The sequence below is a fragment of the Amphiprion ocellaris genome, chromosome 8 (assembly GCF_022539595.1).
Source record: "Amphiprion ocellaris isolate individual 3 ecotype Okinawa chromosome 8, ASM2253959v1, whole genome shotgun sequence".
NCBI classification, from domain to species: Eukaryota; Metazoa; Chordata; class Actinopteri; family Pomacentridae; genus Amphiprion; species Amphiprion ocellaris.
The window spans coordinates 3,580,091-3,603,350 of NC_072773.1; the positions used below are offsets into that span (position 1 = coordinate 3,580,091).

Sequence of the window (23,260 nt, forward strand, 5' to 3'; positions counted from 1 at the left end):
ATAGAACAAAACATGAGGGCGGAACAATGAAACACAACCACCTGACTACCTCTTTTTACTGCATTAAAACTAAGTCTGAGCTTCATTTTGTGCAGTTTTGGCTGGTTCAAAGTGTAGTAAAGTGCTATAAATAGGAGCGTGTAGATTCTACCTGAGCTTCTGTGTGTTGGGCTTCTATGAATGAGTCTGCTTAGAATAAATGTGTCCTAACTCGACCTCGATCCCAGCAGCTGACGGTTGGACCACATGCGGGGTTCACTGCCAGGCTGCTATGGGATAACAGTGGCCCGCTGCCAAGTCAAGTCGGAGGTTCAAATGTGGGCCTTTTTTTCACTTTCTTTCCCACATCCTGCTCTAGAATCTCGCCTCCGTGTCCTCGTGTGACCTCTGCTGAAGTGAAAGCTGCAGACGGTGAAGCAGAAGTCAGAGAAAGAGTCCTTGTGTCGCCTCTTTCCGCTGCGATCCAAACTCGGCCCACTCTGCCTGGCTGCCAGTCCTATCACATGCTCCCCTCGACTGTTTACTTGCACTAGTTTGGTCCGTCTCCCTCCCATCCAGCCTCCTTCTCACCGCCCACCAGTTGGTTCCTGCTCACTGTTATGTGGAGATAAGAGCCGAGACGAACCTGGGAACCAAGGCCCAAACTCTCCCTTTTTTCCTCTCTTTCAAGACTTTTGCTTCCTCCAATCTCATGGTGAGTATTCGCACAAATAAACAGGCTGTAGTTTGTCGTCGGAGGGAGGATATAAAAGGAAAAGGGACCACCAGCCTCCTCCTTCTGATCCCACAGGAGGCTGCAGAGTGGCGGACGTGCAGGAAAAGACAGATTGAGCTCTGAGATTTCTAGAAATGCTCGACTTTGGAGCGTGTGAAGCTGAAAAAAGGCTCTAAAGTGGGTCGAAGCAGCACTACCTGTAGTTTAATACTATATCTCCATGCAAAGCTGGGCAGTTTTTTCCACGCAGGAATAAAAAGCTACTAATGAGAGGCATAAATACTGGTTTCTGTTGGGAGTTTTCTCATGCAGCGAGGTTTTCCTGTTTGAATCTGGTGTTTTTTTCCACCTGTGTCCCGATCAGAAGGTCAGCTCGGACGCTTAAATTGACTCTCAGCCAATTTCCGCCATTTTCAGTGGCTGTGTGTGTCTCTGTGTGGGTGTGTTGGTACTCCTGTGAGGACCAGTTTCACTTTTACACCACACTACTGAGGACATCTAGGAGGACATTCAGGCTTCAGGGTAGAATCAGTTAAACAGCTGCTGGAAAAAGTTCAAATAATCCCTAACGTTTTCTCTCTGAAGTGATCGTTCTGGTCTGTAGCTGTAAAATAAAACACCTGTAGCTCTCTGAATTTCTGTTTTTGGAAGATCCAGCTTTAATTCTTTTGTTCTAAAAACATTCAGAGGAAGTTCTGCAAAGTTCTAGTGATGCTTTTAGCAGGAAGTTTTATGTTAGTTCCCAGAATTTTCTTCTTCAAGACAGAATAAAGTTCAAGGTTGCATTGAGAACGTCCTTCTTTTGCGTTCATGTAGCATTGTGGGAACGTTTTATAGAAGAACGTTCTCAACACAAACATCCCCAAAACATCCTCAGAACATTGCAGGAGAAATGTTCAATTTAAGATTAAAAGCAGTTAGAGATTAAAGATTAGATTACATTAAAATGTTTTCTTTAGAACATTATTAGAACTTGTACGTAACGTTAGACAATGTTGTGGGAATGTTCCCTGATTGATGGGCCCAGCTAGAATTGTTTTTGTTCTGAAATGTTCTAAGAAGGTTCTGCAAAGTTCTAGTCAAGTTTGCTGCAGGAAGTTTTCTTTTAGTTCCCTGAATCTGAAGTTAAAATTAGCCAGTGTTGCTGAAACATTCCCTGCTTGCTGGTAGAAGAACGTTCTCAACAACAACATCCCCAAAACGTCCACAGAACATTGCAGGAAAAATGTTCCACCTTTATTTATGTTTTAAATGACAGGAAGGTTTTATAAAAACACGTTCTGTCTTCTGAGGCCTCGATAACATCTGGAGAACATTTTCTGAACATTTGATTGAGAACGTTCTTCTTTAGTTATCGTGGAACATAATCTGACAACATCCTCCAAACATCCTCTGAATGTTAAAATGTTCCGTATTAGTTCACTTTTAACCTTACAGGAACATTATTAGAAATGATAAATATCCTTAAAACGTTCTTTGAACATCAGATTAAAATGTTTTCTCTCAAACATTCTTAGAACTTGTAGATAACGTTAGCCAGCGTTGAGGGAACATTCGTTGCTATTTGCTCCGTTCATGTCTCTACCATCATCATCCCAGCCTGGACTTGTTTCTTTTCTCTGGTGTTAGCAGCAGATAATGAGGCGACCAGACGGTCAAGAAGGAATTAACTTCCATCCAGACGCCGTAATGAGATTCACTCTTATGAACAACAACAAACGGAGACATTAGTGTTTAAAACAGAACAAACGACCAATTAAATGCTGCAGAATAAAATATAATGGGCAATAGATGTTTAGAAAGAGTCATAAAATGATTCAAACTGCCTCGTAGTCTTTTATTGTCTCTTTTTAATGAACTGTTGGTTGTAAATGAGGTTGCTGTGCATTAAAGTGTTAAATAAAATCAGATTTATTTAGTGGTAAAATAATATTGCATTAACAGCTGTCCACAAAAATAAAACTGTTACTTAGAAATATGATAAAACTATGATTTGAAGAATGTAAAACTCAACTCTTTGTTTCAATAGTTGGTCCACATAAGAGGAAGCTCCTGTTCATGTTCAACGAGAACGTTCCCACAATATTAGAGAACATTACCTACAAGTTATAATATAAAGAACGTTTTAAGAATATTTTAATTTCCCAGTAATGTTTCCTCTAAAGTCAATATAATGTTCTAACGACAACATTCAGAGGATGTTTGGAAGATGTTGTCAGATTATGTTCCACGATAACTAAAGAAGAACGTTTTCAAACCAACATTCAGAAAATGTTCTCAAGATATTATTGAGGCCTCAGAAGACAGAATGTGTTTTTATAAAACGTTTCTTTAATTTAAAATATTAACAAAAGTGGAACATTTTACCTGCAATGTTCTGAGGATGTTTTGGGATGTTGCTGTTGAGAACATTCTTCTATAAAACGTTCCCTCAATGTTAACAAAGGAAGGACGTTCTCAATGCAACATGTGGAAAACTGTCTTATTATTAATATTTTTAGAGCATCTTTAAGGAACTTTAGGAAAACGTCTGACTGAAAATATTTTGCAGAACTTTCTCAGAATGTTTGTAGAAACAAAAAAGTTGTATCTGGGTCAAAGAGCAACCAAACAACACGGAACGTTTCCACAACATTACCTACAAGTTCTAATAATGTTCCGAAGAAAGGGAGCACATTGCAGAAAGTTCTTCAGATGATGGAACATTTTAATACAGAACATTTAATAACGTTCCTTTAATGTGACATGTCAAAGGTGGAGCATTTTTTCTTTTTGTTGTGAGAACACTTTATAGAACGTTCTTCTCTAAGATGTCTCCAAAATGACAACAAAGAAAGAACGTTCTGAAACCAACATTCAGAAAATGTTTTCAAGACAACCTTAGACACCAGAACGCTCTTTATAAGATGTTCCTGTAATTTAATGGAGACGTAGTTGAAGGAACTTACTATAGAATCTATAAAATATTCCACAAAGCTACATGACAACAGAAGAAGAACGTTAGGGCAGAACAGTGTAACAACGTTATCACCAAACATTTTGAGAACGTCTTCAGTTATCTTGCTTTTAAGAAGAACATTGTAGGAACTAGAAGAAAACGTCCTGCTAGAACTTAGCAGGACTTTCTCGGAACGTTTCATAGAAGTCATCTTTGATTCGTCATTGAGGTTTGACAAATAAAGTTTTAATCAACTTCAAACTGACTTCACAAATATCCGTAATTCAGAGATGGTTCATCAGAAACCGTTCTAAAGGTTTGATGATTTCAGACGGAATAATCCTGTTGAGTTCAGTGTTTCCTCTGTACATGACTGTGTGTCTGTAAAGTACTAATAACGGTGTGTACTTTATAAAATGGAGAACACACATGAGGTGGTAGAACTAAACTTGTCTTGTTTCTCCAGATGCTGCGTTTGACCTCCGGCCGGGTTGGAAGCCTCCTGACCAGACAGGCAACTTTAACCAGCAGCAGCGTCAGGATGGCGAGTCACGGTACCGTCACGTTCTCTTTATTTAAACCTGTTCCTTCACAGGAGAACCTGTGAAAGAGCGAAGAGCTGGAACCTTTATCAAACATTTTTTAAAGAACCGGGTCGAACTTTCAGCTGTTTTTCTGTGGAGGAATCTGAGGTGTTTTTAACTTACCTTTAGCAAAAAGTTCACCCAGCTGGAATTTATTTTGTTCTGAAAACGTTTTAAGACAGTTCTGCAAAGTTCTATTAATGTTTTTAGCAGAAATTTTTTTAGTTCTCAGAATGTTCTTGTTAAAGGCAAAGAAAGTTCTCTAAAGATGTTCTAAAAATATTCTTCAACAGAATAGAAGAACGTTAACATCACCATTCCCAAAACATCCTCAGAACATTGCAGATGAAATGTTCCATTTTTTTATATATCACATTACAGGAACATTTTATAAAGAATAAAATGAGATAGCGATTAAAGATTAGATTAGACTCAAATGTTTTCTTTAGAACATTATTAGAACTTGTACATAACATGACAGTGTTGTGGGAACGTTCCCTGATTGATGAGCCCAGCTAGAATATTTTTGTTCTAATAGTTCTGCAAAGTTCTAGTCAAGTTTTCTGCAGGAAATTTTCTTTTAGTTCTCAGAATGTTCTTCTTAAAGGCAGGATGCTCTAAATATGTTCATTTTACAAATGTTGCATAGAGAACGTCCTTCCTTTGTTGTCATTTAACATTGTGAGAATGTTTTATAGAAGAATGTTCTCAACAGCAACATCCCCAGAACGTCCTCAGAACATTGCAGGTAAAATGTTCCACCTTTGTTAATATTTTGAAGTATAGGAACATTTTCTGAAAACACATTCTGTCTTCTGAGGCCTTGATAACATCTGGAGAACATTTTCTGAATGTTGGTTTGAGAACGTTCTTGTTTCGTTATCATAGAACATAATCTGATAACATCCTCCAAACATCCTCTGAATGTTAAACGTTCTGTCTTAGTTCACTTTTAACCTCACAGGAACATTAGTAGAAATAATAAATATCCTTTCAACGTTCTTTGAACATCAGATTAAAATGTTCTCTGTCAAACATTCTTAGAACTTTTAGTTAATGTTGTGGGAATGTTCCCTGCTAGCTCAACCCAGCAGGATATTTTGTGTTTTAAAAACATTCTGAGAAAGTTCTGCAAAGTTCTAATAATGTCTTCAGTGGTATGCTGTCTTTTATCTTTCACAATGTAACTTGAAAGTTCTCTAAAGACATCTAAAAATGTTCTTAAAACATTTTCTGAACATTTGATTGAGAACGTTCTTTAATTATCGTGGAACATAATCTGACAACATCCTCCAAACATCCTCTGAATGTTAAAACGTTCTGTCGTAGTTCACTTTTAACCTCACAGGAACATTACTAGAAATGATAAATATCCTTAAAACGTTCTTTAAACATTGGATTAAAATGTTTTCCTTAGAACACCTTTAGAACTTGCAGGTAACATTAAGGGAACGTTTCTTTCTTGCTGGAATGTCTGACAGTCCTACTTAAATCCATCAGGTGAAGTTAAATATAATAATCATCAGTATTTCAGTGAAATGTGTGTTTTCTAATATTATTCTGACCATCGTTGTGTTTCCAGGCAGCAGGTGGCGCCATTGCACCATCGCACACCTTCACACACTGAACGCTTTTGTGTTTGTGCCAGTTTTTCCAGTGAATTGAACTGAACTGATCACTGCAGCAGGTTTAATGAGTAAATAAGTGATGGTTGTCCTCCAGAGGTGTCTGAGGCGGCGGACATGTCTCAGCCCATGTACTGGGACCGGGCGGACGTCCCGCTGCCTGACAGAGCCTACAAAGACGTCCTGACCGACGCTGACAGGAAGCTGAAGCAGAAGGAGAAAGGACCCTGGGGTCAGCTGAGCAAAGAGGAGAAGATCGCATGTAGGTCAAAATCACCTGGACAAGAAGCTCAGGGTCACTCTGAGCAACTAAAGGAACTAAAGTACATTTTAGCTCTGGAAATACTGCTGCTTCACTCTAATGTTCTTATCCTTACACCACTTTATTTATCAGAATAACAGACTGCTGGACTCTATTACCTGTAATGATACATTTATAGTAACTTTATTTATACAGGTGTTTTTAAAAGCAGAGTTTACAAAGTGCTTTACAGAAAATAACAGTAATAGTAATTATTATTATTATTATTATTATTATAAATAAGTGAAAGAAATATGTCAATAAGTAAATAAAGGGTAAAATAGATTAAAATTAACAAATAAATTGAATTAAATTAAATCGAATTAAGTTAAATTCAATTAAATTCAATGGGATTGAATTTATATAAATTAGATTAAAGCACATTAAATTAAACATTTTATTTTTAAGATTATTAAATTTTTAAGATTAGGATTTTGCATCTATATACATTATATACATATATACATATATATATATATTACTGGTGGGACGCGATTAAAAAATTTAATCTAATTACAGGCTTTGTAATTAATTAATCACAATAATTGCAGTTTTGTCAAATAGCAATATTTGACACAATAAGTGAAGTTTTTCAATTCCAATAAAATTGTGGTTGACAGTTGAATCAATGAATAGACATATGTGTTTATAATTTAAAATTTATTTTAAAAAAAGGAAAATGGGACATATAGAAAAAAGTGATTTTGATGACAAAGTCTGAATTTAGTAGTTTTTTCCACTGTATGGCACATAAAATCAGCATAAGTAGTTCAAGGAGCTTCAGAAAGTTGAAAATCCAGAGATTCATTCTGTTTTCATCTTTTCTGGGTCTGATAAATGGTGGAATTTTGATGGTTCTTTTTATAGGAATATCAATTTTATTTATGTAATTTTTTTATAAACAAAAAGTTTATAATTAAGTTATTAAAAGAGATATTTTTGTTGTTCAGGTTATTCCTCCTCCAAGGAGGCAGAGCCTCGACGGAGTAAAAACTTAAACCACAAAAATGTTTCATTTCTATTTATCTGCATTTTTCATCTGTCTGCTACATTCACAGATTACTGCAAATCTAAGTGCAATTATAGCGATTTTATTCAACATTTTAAGACTTTCTGTAAACTCAAGCACTGTCTAGAAAAGTGCTCTATTATGGGATGGCTACACCGTTAGCCATTAGCATGACTCGTAGCTAACGTTAGCTCTGGTGCTAACAGCAACATGTTTTACATTGAGGTGATACCGTCGGCTTGAAGTGACGCAGTGATCAGAAAACTCTTTGTTGTACAATTTACACACAACCAGGCTTTTATCCAAGCTGCCATCAGGAAGATTTTTAAAAGGAAACTTTCTGTCCAACAAGCTCAATCGCGTCTTCCTTCACTGTTCACCAGTGCCTGACTTCACTCAGTGCTTCCTGTGCTTCTTCTTCATGGCTACAAACAGACTTTAGGTTCATTACCGCCACCTACTGGGCTGGAGTGTTCATCAGAGTTACCAGAAATGAGGGAACTGAGGAGGGTGCAATTAATTTCGTTATTATTGTTAACGCGTTATTTTCGTGGTGATTTATTAATCGAAATTAATGCGTTAAAGTCCCAGCCCTAATTCATATATATATATATATATATATATATATATATATTTTGTTACAACTCGGCTCCTCAGTTGCAACAAAGATGCTGAGACCACCACTGTATGATGCAAAAACAAAGCTTTTATTGCCCAACAAAATACTGTGCCACGGCTGCCCAGGCCCAACTCAGCCAGATCTCTATGAGGGACTGGAGCTCCCCGGACACAACGCTCCTGTCAGCGAGAGGCCCCGACTGGAAAAGGAGAGTGATTAAGTACTGCTGAGCCACTGATTGCAAATGTGGCTCGGTCAGGTGGCGACACTCAGCTCCTGATCAGGCGCACCCGGTGGCGAGCTGGAGGGTCGTCACACACACCCCCCCTTAAGACGAGGCTCCCCCTGAAAAACTCAAACAACTGCAACACAAATACACAACCTCACAATTCTGATTTAAATTGGTGATCAATTCCCCATATCCCAGAACCTGCACAACTACGACACTGACAAATTATCTACCACTATACATCATATCCAAACCATCATACCCACCAGTCCTACCGGTTCACAAACCAGGGGCTCGGGACAATGCATCGGCCACCACATTATCGGAACCTCTGATGTGACGGACGTCCAAACAGTAAGACTGTAGAAACAACACCCACCGCATCAGTCGGCGGTTTGGGCTGTGCAATGAGTTGAGGAAGGTCAGTGGGTTATGATCTGTGTAGACCACCAATGGCCTCCCTGAGTCCACATAGATATCAAAATGTTGTAATGCCCAGATAAGAGCCAAGGTCTCCTTCTCTATAACTGAGTAGTTCATTTGGTACGAGTTGAACTTCCTGGAAAAGAAACTCACAGGACGCTCAACTCCATCTGGGCCAGCTTGGGACAACACTGCACCCGCCCCAACATCACTGGCATCCACCTGCAGCTGAAACGGCCGAGTCATGCAGGGTGCACTGAGGACGGGAGGAGAACACAGAACAGCTTTAACACTCTCAAAAGCTCGTTGGCAGGGAGTAGACCATACATACCTCACCTTGGCTTTAAGCAGGTCTGTGAGAGGAGCAACAACACTGGAGAAATTCCTACAGAACCCCCGATAATAGCCCACCAACCCCAGAAAACGCATCAACTCCTTCTTAGTGGTGGGAACGGGGTAGCTCTCAATAGCAGCCACTTTGGCCTGTACTGGCCGCACCTGACCTTGCCCCACAACCTTTCCAAGGTAGGTAACTGTAGCCTTGGCGAATTCACATTTTGCCAGGTTAACTGTTAGGTGCGCAGCACGCAAACGGTCAAAAAGGCTCTGAATGCGGAGGACATGTTCCTCCCAAGAATCACTATAGATCACCACATCATCCAGATACACTGCACAACCCTCCAGTCCTGCTACCACAATGTTCATCAGCCGCTGGAAAGTGGCCGGTGCATTCCGCAGTCCGAAACTCATCACATTATATGAAAAAAGACCAAAAGGAGTAATAAAGGCGGATACTTCTCGTGCCCTAGCAGACAGGGGAACCTGCCAGTACCCTTTGAGAAGATCAAACTTGCTGACAAAGCATGCTGAGCCCACTTGATCTACACAATCTTCCACACGAGGCAGCGGGTAGGCATCTGGTTTTGTCACCCCATTTACTTTTCGATAGTCGGTACAAAATCTCGGACTCTTGTCAGCCTTATCTACCAGTAAACAGGGAGAAGCCCAGCTAGAGGATGAGGGCTGAGCGATACCATGGTCAAGCATGTATCGGATCTCCTGTTCCATAATCTTGCATTTTACATCTGATACTCTGTAAAATCGCTGACGGATTGGCTGAGCCTCGCCCACATCAATGTCATGTTCTATCAGATGTGTGCGGGTTGGAACATCATTAAAGAGACACAAGTACTCCTTAATGAGAGCGGACAGCTCAGTGCACCGTTCACAAGGTAAGTGCTTAAACAAAGACTCCAGCTTATCCAACGTCTCAGAATTCTTCAAACGGCCTCGCAACTGGCCCTCATCAGGTGTCACTACCCCATCATCCTGATGTAGTACCAAGGAGCTAACAGCTAGAGGACTCCCTGCCCCTACCACCAACACAGGTTTCGCCATCTGCACTTCTTTCCCCCCCTCACGGGAATAATAAGGCTTTAGCAGGTTGGCATGGCAGAGCTGAGACTTTCTTCTACGCTCTGGCATTGCCAAGAGATAGTTATGCTCTGAAACCTGGCGTATAACTGTAAAGGGACCATGAAACTTAGCCTCAAACGGAGACGTCACCAAGGGCAACAACGCCAGAACCTGGTCTCCAGGAGTGAACTGATGAACCTTGGCCCTACGATCAAACCAGCACTTCATTTTGGCCTGAGAAGCGGCCAGGCCCCTCCTAGCGCTCTCCCCTGCCACATACAACCGGTGCCGGAAACCATTTATGTAATCAATCAGATTCTGGGGCGGATCAGATGGAGCCACCGCATCATGCAGTAGAGCTAGTGGACCCCGCACGGTATGCCCAAATACTAATTCATTCGGACTGAACCCGGTGCTTTCCTGCACCACCTCTCGCGCTGCCAGCAACAACCATGGTAGGCCCTGTTCCCAGTCCTGGTTCATCTCAACACAATAGCTCCGTAACAAAGACTTCAACGTCTGGTGAAACCGTTCTAGAGCCCCCTGGCTCTGCGGGTGGTATGCAGATGCCTGGTTATGTTTCACTCGGAGCTGCTTCAAAACCTGGGTAAATAAATGGGACAGGAAATTTGAACCCTGGTCACTCTGAATGATCTTCGGAATCCCAAACACTGAAATAAACTGTGTCAGCGCTTTAACCACAGACTTAGCATTAATGGTCCGCAGCGGATAGGCCGCTGGGTATCTGGTACTCTGACACATGACCGTAAGCAAATACTGGTTCCCTGATTTTGAACGTGGTAAAGGACCAACACAATCAATAATCAGATGCTCAAATGGCTGGGAAACTGCTGGGATAGGATACAGAGGAGCAGGTTTAATTTTCTGGTTCGGTTTTCCTGTCAACTGACATGTGTGGCATGTTCTAATATACTGAGAAACATCTCTTTTCAATCCAGGCCAAAAAAAGTACCTCAAGACATAATTATACGTCTTACGTATTCCCAGGTGTCCACTTTGATCATGCGACGTCCTCAGGACCTCCTCCCGGAACCTGGAGGGCACAACAATCTGACAAACCGGATCACCAATGAAACTATCTCCCTGTGGCATCCACCTTCTCATCAATATCTTATCCCGCAACAGATAACCACATGCAGTACTTGAAGCATCCACAGCCACAGAGTCAAACAAAGCACGGAGTGACGGATCGGCCTGCTGCTCTGCCGCCAAATCACTGTAAGAAACAGACAAAAGAGAGTCAGGTATAACCAGAGTAGGGGTCCCATCATCCTCCACGCAACTCTGCTCAGCATCTGACTCTGCCTTCTTACGACACATGGACCGAGTAACTGCACAAGCTGTGAACACCTCCGGAAAGTTGTTTTCACTTTCATCTGGCTTTTCTGTAACAAAAGGAGAAGAGGTTACCACAGGTTGAATTGGTCCGTCAGCCCAGACACGATCACCAGCCAGATCGTTCCCCAGAATGACCTGCACCCCCTGTATAGGCAGAGCTGGACGCAGTCCCATAATAACTTCCCCCTGAACTAGATCACAGTCAAGCCTAAGTTTATGCGCTGGAACAGGCAGCACATTCAGTCCCATCCCCTGCATCAGAATGTAATCACCAGTGGCCGTGCACTGAGAGAATGGCAGCACCGAATTTACAATAAATGAATGAAACGCTCCTGTGTCCCGCAGAATTTTTACTGGTATTTTTTGATTAATACCTACTAATGACACATAGCCATCAGACACAAAAGCAGAGAAATCAGACTGTAACTTGCTACCAGTTTCCCCTGACTCCCCTATTTTCCTGGGAGAAATGACACCAGGAGGAAGAACACTAGTTGACCTCCTGCCCGGAGCAGCAAGTGCAATAGGCTTCACCTGTCCACCTCTAGAATTACTTTTTACGGGGCATTCAGCCTTCCAGTGTCCCCTTCCTCTACAATAGTGACAGATGTTTCTCTGGTCTCCCTGTGCCTGACTCCACACAGACCTATCCGTTCTATCTTTACCAGATTCCGGAGCTCTGAAGTCACACTCCCCCCGATGAATTAATACATAATCATCTCCGAGGGCTGCCGCTTCTTCCGCTGTCTTCACCCTATGTTCACTAATATAGACCGAAATGTGTGGAGGAACTGAGTCCTTGAACTGCTCCAGAATAATCAACTCACACAGAGCGTCAAATGTGTGAACATTTAGTGAAGAGCACCACCGATGGAAATGTGTGCTTAACTCCCTGGCAAACTCCATGTGAGTCTGGCGACCAGACTTCTCCCAGGACCTGAACCTCTGTCTGTAGGCCTCAGGTACCAATTCATAGGCCTTGAGAACAGCGGCTTTGACCGAAGTGTAAACCCTGCTGTCTGCAACACCGAGAGCACAGTATGCCTCCTGAGCTTTACCTGTGAGAACACACTGCAGGAGTAACGTCCTCTCAGTGTCAGACCAGCCTCTGGTCTCAGCCACTCTCTCAAACAGGGAAAAAAACGTGTCAGGATCACGTTCACTAAACGGAGGAACCAAACGCAAATTCATGGAAACATCAAATGAATGTGGAGGACCAGATGAACCTCCAAGAGTCTGAACCACGACACCAGGAGAACTCAGACTCAGTCTGCGCTCCTCCAGCTCCAGTCTTTTCAGCTCAACTTGTAACAATAGCAGCCTCTCACGCTGCTCAAATGTAAAAGCCGAGCTGCTCGGAGAAGCTTCCCCAGAAGCAGCAGACTCACCGGAGTCTAAACCAACCTCGACAGCTTGAACTTTAGGCTGGAAAACCCCTGCCTCGAGTAGGTTTATTTTAAGGATGTGTTTCATATTTTCTTTAGACCTTTTATCCCCCACATCCATTTTAAAGTGCTCCGCTATTTTCACCAGCTGTTCCCGTGAACAGCGGTCCAGCAGCTCCTCTGACGGAGCTCTCAGAAAATCCTCCACTGAGGCCATTACTCTGCACCGGCCGAAAAACCACAGTGAAAAATCCACCGGCTTAAATCAGCTGCTCTGACACCAACCCCTGCAGCTCAAACAGCTGACTCATCACCGTGATTCCGTCCCTCTAACTGCCTCAACAGAATCTAACTACTCTCCCCCCTCGTCTTCAGGCGGTACTTGTGGCGGGTATTTACGCACCAGCTCCCGTAGGCCCGGTGAAGCAACCGAGAAACGGCGACTCCACCTGCAGCCTCGGACGTGCTCCCGAGACGACTGCTCTAACCACGTTCTCACCACACTACTGACCCCCCAAACGGACTGCAAGAGAGTTCACTCTGAAGCCTAACAGAGACAGAACCACAGTGACTTACCACCACTGTTCGGCTACAAAAACACAGAACTCAGAGCTAGAAACACCAGCATTACACCCGGCAACAACCTGTCCTCTGAGTCAAACTACAAAACAATTCAACTTACCTAGAGCTGCTTCTTAACTCCAGAAAATCCTCACCACACACGCGCTGTTCCCCATACTCTGAAGGAATGAATGAACAGGTCACAACAACGTCACTCCCGACGCGACAACCCTTGACTCATTTACACACACACACACACCAAAAAAAATGACAATCCCCGCCCACAACGGTGCACGCAGATCAGCTACCGCTGCTTACACTAAACTGTTTGGACGAGCCCCCATTTGTTACAACTCGGCTCCTCAGTTGCAACAAAGATGCTGAGACCACCACTGTATGATGCAAAAACAAAGCTTTTATTGCCCAACAAAATACTGTGCCACGGCTGCCCAGGCCCAACTCAGCCAGATCTCTATGAGGAACTGGAGCTCCCCGGACACAACGCTCCTGTCAGCGAGAGGCCCCGACTGGAAAAGGAGAGTGATTAAGTACTGCTGAGCCACTGATTGCAAATGTGGCTCGGTCAGGTGGCGACACTCAGCTCCTGATCAGGCGCACCCGGTGGCGAGCTGGAGGGTCGTCACAATATATATATATATATATATATATTTGTGTGTGTGTGTGTACACATATAATAAAAAGTAAATAAAAGTGTAAAAGAGATTAAAATTGACAAATAAATTGAATTATGTTAAATTAAATGGAATTGAATTGAATTGAAGTAAATTAGATTAAAGCACATTAAGTTAAATTAAATTTTACTTATTTTTTATTGGTAATTTTGATTATTAACATTTAATTTTTAAGTTTAGGATTTTGTGTATAGATAGATAGATAGATAGATATGCATATGTCAGTCTGAACTGAAGAAAGACCAAAGAGGCAAAAGAGTTAAATGTAGTTTTAAATGTAGTAAACGATTTTCAAAATAAATTAAAGACCAACACCAGATGAATAATAAAAGAACAAAATCTGCCACATCCAAATAAGGAAAAAGGAACATATGTAATAAAAGAAAACAGAAAATAAAACCATAAAGGTGAGTCTGTAAGCAAAATAAATTTAAAATAAACATGTAAGTAAGTAAATAAATAAAGGGTAAACATGGAGGATATTTTACTACAGAACCACTTTTATCTTTTATATTTTAAGTACATTTTGCTGATAGTAAAACTTCAGATTGCAGGACATTTGTTATTAATGGAGGCTCTTACATTACTGTAAATAATAGTTCTTCTACCACTGAGTGTATGATGTTAAAATAGACCAGAGAATATGGAATGTTATTTGACTTATTGGCTTTTATTTCAGCAGCAGCAGCAGCAGCAGTAAAAACTGAGACAGTAAACATGTGGAGAGATATCAGGGTGTTAATGTCAAATCTACACCATCAGAATCTGTTTTATTACCCAGAAGGTTTACAAAGAATTGGACTTTTTGTTTGGTGCAGAACAGCAACAATACCTGACAAGCAGGAAGTATAATGAGGGAAAGTTTTGCAAGTCAAATAAACAGCGTGCTGCAAGTCAAAGCTATTATTATAAAGTAATAAAAATGCTCTGTGTGCCTGCTTTCACTCTGTTGTGTTCCTGCTGCAGTGTACCGGCTGACGTTCCGCCACACCTACCCGGAGATGAAGCGGCCGTCCGACGAGTGGAAGACCGTGGTGGGAGGAATCTTCCTGTTCCTGGGCTTCACCGGCCTGGTGGTCTGGTGGCAGAGGGTCTACGGTAAAACCTGACGGAACAAACTCCTCCGTTTGAATAGGAAGCTGGTTAATAACAGGAGACAGGCAGGAAGAAGTCCAGATGTAGCTAACATCGTTAATGATCGTCTCCCAGTCTGAGTCTCCAGAGTGTCTCTGAATCTGCCTCCTCGTTTGTCTCTCGACATCGCAGAATTCTCCAACACCTTCAAACCTCGTGTCGTCCTGCGGGTCAAAATTGACCAGTTTTAAAGTTTGAAAATGTGGGAAAAAAAATATTTTCACAGTGAAACTTCTGTTGTCCACATTTTCAACATTTTTGGGAAATTTTTAAACATTTTTTGGTGGAAAAAAAGAAATGTTAAAAATGTTTCTTAAGAATATTCACAAAAGAAATCAACCAAAATCCAATGAATTTCACTGGATTTTGGTTGATTTTTATGTGAATGTTCTTAAAGAAAATATTAGAAGTTTTACTGATATATATGGAATCACTTTAGATATTTTTAGAAATTTTTGGAAGATTTTTACTAATTTTTTGAAAATATTTACAAGAATTTTCTTGCCAAATTTGGGGGATTTTTTTTTTTTTTAAATAAAACTTTTAAGGGAAACTTTTAATGAATTATTGGAATTTTCTTCCTGAAGGTTTTGCAAATTTTCAGAAATTTGGGGGTTTTTTTTGGCAGATTTTTTACAGACAAGGAAACAGTATTTTTGGTGGCCGTAAATGAGGACAACAGGAAGGTTAATAAATCTATAAAAGTACCAAAATGCATGATTGAGAAAATCCAGAGTTCTAGTAGTCATGGGGAGCTCCAGACCAGCATGATGGTCTCTACCAGTGGATGTAGACTCTTCTTCACAGCTCTACGTCTTTGTTTCTCCAGTCTACCCTCAGCGTCCCAGGACCTTCGATGACGACTGGCAGGCCAAGCAGCTCCAGAGGATCCTGGACATGAGGATCAACCCCATCGAGGGAATCTCCTCCAAGTGGGACTACGAGAAGGGCCAGTGGAAGTAGAGCTGTTGGTAGTGACCTGGTAGTCCACCTCGGAGCGCTGCTGCACTTTTTGAATGTTCTTCTAAGTGTGTAAACCACTAGAACCCAGGAACTGATCTGTCAGCAGCTCTGAGGGAACCTCACTGTGTTGCCTGAAGTCGACCTGTCACAGGGAAACTGTCCGTCCTGGTGACCGTAAAAGAATAAAGTTTTGCTGATGTCTTTGTGCAGCTGGTTTATTAAAAAATAAAACATTCAGATGTTTATTTTCTGCAGCTTCAAGCGGTTCTCAGCCAAACATCTGGTTTCATCTGTTTTTAATAAGATTTAATAAGACTTCTAATGGTCTAAATCTGCACAAACCTTCATTAGAACTTTAAATTCTGGGTCCTTTAAGACGTTCTTCAACAATTTAGAACAAAATGCATCAAACCTGCTCAGTTCCATTAAATCCCAGCAGAGAACCTACGTAAGACTTTATTTTATCTGGAAAATTCAGGGAGGAATTCAACAAATCACCAAAAAAAGGTTTCTAAAAGATCTTTTCACTGCCAGAAAACGTTCCCACAACATTAGAGAACGTTACCTATAAATTCTAATAATTCTGAAAATGTTTTAAGAACATAACAAAAAATTTCAAAACAGATTAATGTTCTATGATAACTAAAGAAGAACGTTCTCAAACAAACATTCAGAAAACGTTCTCCAGATGTTATCGAGGCCTCAGAAGACAGAAAATGTTCCTGTAATTTAAAATATTAACAAAGTTGGAACATTTTACCTGCAAAGTTCTGAGGACGTTTTGGGGATGTTGCTGTCGAGAACGTTCTATAAAACGTTCCCACAAAGGAAGGACGTTCGCGATGCAACATTTGTAAAATGTTTTAGGAACATTTTTAGAGCGTCTTTAGAGAACTTTATCCTGCCTTTAAGAAGAACGTTCTGAGAACTAAAAACTTTCTCAATGCACCATTTGGAAAACATTATTAGAACGTTTTTGGAGAACTTTATCCTTTATCATTTATACTTTTTGTTGGTTTGAGAAGGTTCTTCTTTTGTTATCATAGAACATAATCTCTTCTAGCCTCACAGGAACATTATTAGAAATGCTAAATATCCTTAAAACGTTCTTTGAACATCAGATTTAAATATTTTCTTTAGAACATTATTAGAACCTGTAGGTAACGTAGACCATTGTTGCGGGAATGTTCCCTCCTTCCCGGGTTTCTCTTTGACCCCACTACAATGTTTTTGTGCTGAAAACGTTCTGCAAAGTTCTAGCGATGTTTTTTGTGCAAAGTTTCCTTTTAATTCATAGAATGTGAGTTGAAAGTTCTCCAAAGACATTCTAAAAATGTTCTTAAAGCATTTTCCAAACCTTGCGTTGAGAACGTCCTTCCTTTGTTATCATGTAACATTGAGGGAACGTTTTATAGAAGAACGTTCTCAACAGCAACATCCCCAAAATATCCGAAAAACACTGCAGACAAGATGTTCTTCTGAGGTCTCGATAACATCTGGAGAACATTGTCTGAATGTTGATTTGAGAACGTTCTTCTTTAGTTATCATGGAACACAATCTGACAACATCCTCCAAACATCTTCTGAATGTTAAAACGTTCTGTCTTAGTTCACTTTTAACCTCACAGGAACATTATTAGAGATGATGAATATCCTTAAAACGTTCTTTGAACATCAGATTAAAATCTTTTCTTTAGAACATTATTAGAACTCGTAGGTAATGTTGTGGGAACGTTTCGTATTGAAGCACCTGACAGAATCTGCCCAGTGAGCATAGTTAGCATGGCTAGGCTATTAGAGTTCAGTGGAGTGTGAATAAAATCAAGGATAATTTCAGTGTTAATCATTAAAACTCAGTAAATTGACCTTTAAACACTTGGTTTGTGTTCCTCGTTCCCAACGGTTGACCTTTTAAAACGTTTCCTCATCAGCCGACTGTCACTCGGGGCCTCAAGTGAACTTTTTTTCTGCTTCGATGCTTCGCTAAAATAAAACAGAGACGGACTCATGTTCCAACATTGGGCTTTATTGGGTTCAATGTGATTCAAATGTTTACAGCGGCATCCTAAAGACAAACAAAGACCATCGGACTGCTTCTGTAGCGACAAGACAACTTTTTTTGTTTTACTTGTTGGAAAATATCCTTTTTTTTTCGTATTTTCTTGTCTAGTTGGTCCAATAATCCTAAAAAAAAACTGACACAATGCAAAGATGGAGTTAAGGCCATTTGAAGGGCACCTTTCTGCTTTTTTCTTTTTTAAACACCAAATATAAATAAAGTTTCAAAGCCATTTTTCTTAAATATGTCGCTAAGCTAACGTGCTATTCTAATCAGGTTTGAATAACTAGTATATATATATATTTATATATATATATATATATATATATATATATATATATATATATATATATATGTGTTGGGGTCGTGCCGATGCTTCCTTCATTTGTGCTGAACTTTCACTCACTCAGCAGGTGGAAAAAACAGAATTAGTTCAAAAGGAGGAGAGAAAAACGGCTAGAAAAATAGAAATATACGGACTGGAATGTACGAGAGCAGGAGACGCTCTGAGAGAAGCATCGTTGGTTTGGTTGTTTGGAGAATTCCTGGTCTGCAGGCGAAACTAAAAAATAAATAAAAACAGGAGCTGCTGGACACTCTGGAGATTAAGCTGCTGAAACACCAGGAGCTGCTGCTTTTATTTTGGAATGTGGTCGAGTTCTGGAGCAGCGGGAAGATTCTGGGAACGCTGACCTCCTTCATCATCATCATCATCATCATCATCATCATCAGTTGGTCCTTTAAATTAAAGATGGACATTTAAAAAAGACAAAGAGAATCTCTGTCCTCCTGGAGACGTCATGTGACCGGCAGGTGTGTTGTTGTTGTGTTGTTGTTGTGTGTTTGTGTAGCGGCAGCTATGTTGTTGTTGTGTTGTTGTTGTTGTGTGTTTGTGTAGCGGCAGCTATGTTGTTGTGTTGTTGTTGTGTGTTTGTGTAGCGGCAGGTGTGTTGTCATGCATTTTTGTTGTTTTGTTTGTTGTCGCGTTTTTGCATGTTGTGCGTGCATATTGTGTGTCTGCAGGGGTGTTGTTGTGCGTTGTGTGTATTTGCGTATAGTGGCCCGTGTGTTGTGTGTTTCTGTGGCAGCAGATGTGTTGTATGTTTGATGACAGCTGCGTTTTTTGTTGTTTTGTGTTTGTGTCGTTGTGTTTTTGCATGTTGTTGTGTTTGTGTGTCTGAAGGTGTCTTGTGTATTTGGTTGGCTATTTTTGTGTTGTGTGTCTGCAGGTGTTGTTGTGTATTGTTGTGTATTGTTCATTTATGTGTTGTGTGTTGCACGTGTATTGTGTTGTGTATTTTGTATATTGTGTGTTTGCAGGTGTGTTGTGTATTTATGTGTGTGTTGTGTGTCTGCTGGTGTGTTATTGTGTACTGATGTATTGTTGTGTTATTGTTGTGTGTTGTGTTGTCTATTGTGTATTGATGTGTTGTATATTGTGTATTGTTGTCTATTTTGTATGTATTGTGTATTGATGTGTGTTTTGTTGTGTATTGTCTATTGATGTGTATAGTTGTGTGTTGTTGGATTGTCTATTGTTGTGTATTGTGTTGTTGTACATTGTTATTGTTGTTTTGTCTATTGTGTGTATTGTTATTGTTGTGTATTGTTGTATTGTCTATTGTTGTTGTGTATTGTGTGCATTGTGTTATTGTTGTGTTGTTGTATTGTCTATTATTGTGTGTTGTTGTGTATTGTTGTGTGTTGTATTGTCTATTGTTGTGTATTGTTATGTGTTATGTTGTCTATTGTTGTGTGTATTGTTATTGTTGTGTGTTGTCTATTGTTGTGTATTGTTGTGTGTTGTATTATTGTTGTTGCTGTGTGTTGTGCATCTGCTGATGTGTTAATGTGTATTGATGTATTGTTGTGTGTTGTTATTGTGTGTTGTTGTATTGTCTATTGTTGTGTGTATTGTTGTGTGTTATTGTTGTGTATGGTCTATTGGTGTTGTCTATTGTTGTTGTGTATTGTATTATTGTTGTTGTGTTGTTGTCTATTGTGTGTATTGTTATTGTTGTGTGTTGTTGTATTGTCTATTGTTGTATTGTTGTGTTATTGTTGTGTGTTGTGCATCTGCTGGTGTGTTATTGTGTATTGATGTATTGTGTGTTATTGTGTTGTTGTTGTATTGTCTATTGTGTGTATTGTGTTATTGTGTGTTGTGCATCTGCTGGTGTGTTATTGTGTGTTATTGTTGTGTTGTTGTTGTATTGTCTATTGTTGTGTATTGTTGTGTTATAGTTGTGTGTTGTGCGTCTCCAGATGTTCCAGCTGTGTGTGTCTGCATCGTTCTGTCAGATCCGAGTCGTTTGGGAAAAGAATCCAGACGGAGTTTTATTTTGACAGAAACGACTCAAACCTGTGAAGCAGAAACTCTGCGTCTCCTGACGCGACACGCGTGTTAAAAAAGACACGGGATGACGAGCGTGAAGCGTGACGAACACCAGACTGATGATGGATCAGAAAATAAAACAAACAAAACAACAAACAGCAGAAACGGTTTCAGTTTGAACGTTTCATGATCAGAATTTATTACAGAATAACGAGTGGAAACGACTCTGGAGCTTTAATTTAACCCAAACTGAAGATATTAAAGCTGAATTATTGATTATTAACGATCAATTAACTTCAAACAATTAACTCATGTCTGCTGCATTTTAAAGAATTATTTAAATTTAACTCCATTTAAACAAAAACAAGTGAAGAATTCCATCTATGAAGCATCAAAACAACAGAAAACTGTTAAAATTAGACAAACAGGATCCATTAATCAGTTAAATGCAGATAAATACTGTAAAGTTCTGATCTGTAAACAGATTTATTTCCATCTGTAAACAGATTTATTTCCATCTATAAACAGATTTATTTCCATTTGTAAACATTTATTTCCATCTATAAACAGATTTATTTCCATCTATAAAGATATTTTTTATTTATCCGTTGTTTTTATTTACTCTGAGTGAATGAAGGCTGTGAAATTGATCTGAAACCTGGAATGAATCCATTTAATGAACTCAGAAAGAAAGACAGAAAAATTTACTTTGAGGTCAGAAACTAAACAGTTTATCTGAGTCTAATTATTAAGTGTAGCCTGTTTATTGTTTGTTTTTGTTTACTTAAAGATGCTTCATAGAAGGAATCAACTGAAATACGTCGACTACAGATAGAAATAAAGAACGCCTCAAACTGGAAACAGAGAGACTGTGGAGACAGCTGTGTTGTGTTTTTTGTGTTGTGTTTTTTGTGTTGTGTCTGTATTCTTGTGTTTTGTGTGTTAATGCTTGTGTGGCAGCAGATGTGTTGTTTTGTAGTTGTGTGTTGCTGTTGTGCTATTGTGTGTTGTGTCTTGTATTGTCATGTCTTGTTGTGTGTTGTGTCTGTGTGGTGGCAGGTGTATCTGTATGTTGGTGTGTTGTGTTTTGTTGTGTTGTTGTTGTGTTGTGTGTTTCCAGCTCCTCTCCAGTGTGTTTGTGTGTTGTTACTGTATTGTTGTGTTGTGTGTTGTAGTTGTAGTTGTGTGTTATTGTGTTGTAGTTGTGTGTTATTGTTGTGTTGTTGTTATGTGTTATTGTTGTGTGTTTCCAGCTCATCTCCAGTGTGTTTGTGTCGTTATTGTGTTGTAGTTGTGTTGTTATTGTGTTGTAGTTGTGTGTTATTGTGTTGTAGTTGTGTGTTATTGTTGTGTCGCTGTTGTGTGTTATTGTTGTGTGTGTTTCCAGCTCGTCTCCAGTGTGTTTGTGTGTTGTTATTGTATTGTTGTGTTGTTGTGTGTTATTGTGTTGTAGTTGTGTGTTATTGTGTTGTAGTTGTGTGTTATTGTGTTGTAGTTGTGTGTTATTGTTGTGTCGCTGTTGTGTGTTATTGTTGTGTGTGTTTCCAGCTCGTCTCCAGTGTGTTTGTGTCGTTATTGTGTTGTAGTTGTGTTATTGTGTTGTAGTTGTGTGTTATTGTGTTGTAGTTGTGTGTTATTGTGTTGTAGTTGTGTGTTATTGTGTTGTAGTTGTGTGTTATTGTGTTGTAGTTGTGTGTTATTGTGTTGTAGTTGTGTGTTATTGTTGTGTCGCTGTTGTGTGTTATTGTTGTGTGTTTCCAGCTCGTCTCCAGTGTGTTTGTGTCGTTATTGTGTTGTAGTTGTGTGTTATTGTGTTGTAGTTGTGTGTTATTGTGTTGTAGTTGTGTGTTATTGTTGTGTCGCTGTTGTGTGTTATTGTTGTGTGTGTTTCCAGCTCGTCTCCAGTGTGTTTCAGTGTATTTTTCTTGCTCTAACTACTAATGGGGACGTCGTGTTAAAATAAATTCTCTTCTGCATCCAAACGTTGAACGCGTGTTGATTAAAGACGTTTTTTTCCTTTTGTCTCTGTGATGCTACAGAACCTGCTGCTACCGAGGAGGAGAACCGTTCTGGAGTTCTGGGACCGAACTGTTCTGACCATGAAGCACAGATCAAGCAGGAGCAGTGGGACTTTAATGGTTCAGAAATACACAAAAAATAAGAGAAAAACACTAAAAAAGAAAAAAAAGCACCAACAAACACAAAGGTTTCCCCGCTAGTTTACGATTCTTTCTCTGCAGCATAATAACATGAAGAAACGTTCTGCCGGTTCCTCTCCTCTTATGGCACAAACTAAAGTCTGGTAGAACATGATGGGGCAGAAGAACTCCTGAATCACTCGGCTTCATTTAGACTAGAACCTCTTCTGGATGACGGGAAACAAACAGAACGTGAAACGAACACAGACTGACTGATGGAGGAAAGAAGAACAACGTCTTTCTCCCGCCGGGTGGAAAAACACGAGAACACCGACGACAACCGTCTCCGTTTTCTTTTGTTCTGGGAGGAGTAAACATCATCAGAGTTCAGGTGAGACCAACAGGACCTTCATGTGGACGAGGAGGAGCTTCTGGCTGTGGTTCCTCACAGGCGTTTCTGGGCGATGAGTGATCCCACCACCACCCCCGTCACCACCGTCATCCCCACCAGCAGCCACTTCTTGAAGCTCTCCTGAGACTTCCTGCTCTCAGCCGCCGCGTCCTGACCGAAGATTTCAGCAAAACGCTCCTGGAAGGGAAACGAGGAGAGGGAAGATTAACGGACGGGGATTTACCGACCGTGATCTGGAAACAAAACATGGGTGTGAAAAGTTCCCAAAAATCCCCGTTTGACACAGAAAAAGTCCACAAGCAGGTTTTTAAAGCCACGTAGATCCCCACCAAGATGATTCTAAACCATGTTAGATGTTGTGTT

At 40.2% G+C, this 23,260-nt stretch overlaps 2 protein-coding genes across 2 annotated transcripts in view; one reads left to right on the top strand and one right to left on the bottom strand.

Moving 5' to 3' along the window:
* Positions 1-532: 532 nt before the first annotated feature.
* LOC111575588 (cytochrome c oxidase subunit 4 isoform 2, mitochondrial) lies at positions 533-16,154 on the top strand. Its single transcript, XM_023280814.2, has 5 exons — positions 533-694; positions 4,120-4,207; positions 5,960-6,124; positions 14,823-14,954; positions 15,820-16,154. Exons 1-5 carry the CDS (start codon positions 692-694, stop codon positions 15,951-15,953), a joined length of 522 nt encoding a protein of 173 aa, XP_023136582.2. The 5' UTR covers positions 533-691; the 3' UTR covers positions 15,954-16,154.
* Positions 16,155-22,458: 6,304 nt separating this feature from the next.
* Positions 22,459-23,260, bottom strand: part of bcl2l1 (BCL2 like 1) — a 45,948-nt gene continuing 45,146 nt past the window's right edge. Inside the window, exon 3 of the mRNA XM_023280802.3 lies at positions 22,459-23,074. Within this exon, the coding sequence (XP_023136570.1) occupies positions 22,931-23,074 (144 nt within the window). The 3' untranslated portion in view covers positions 22,459-22,930. The remainder of the gene's footprint in view (positions 23,075-23,260) is intronic.

What these genes read in the sequence shown, in the direction of transcription:
- LOC111575588 (XM_023280814.2), top strand. An exon ending in CGTCAGGATGGCGAGTCACG is followed by an intron (nt 4,208 to 5,959) that starts GTACCGTCACGT and finishes GTTGTCCTCCAG; the next exon opens with AGGTGTCTGAGGCGGCGGAC. An exon ending in CTGGTGGCAGAGGGTCTACG is followed by an intron (nt 14,955 to 15,819) that starts GTAAAACCTGAC and finishes TTGTTTCTCCAG; the next exon opens with TCTACCCTCAGCGTCCCAGG.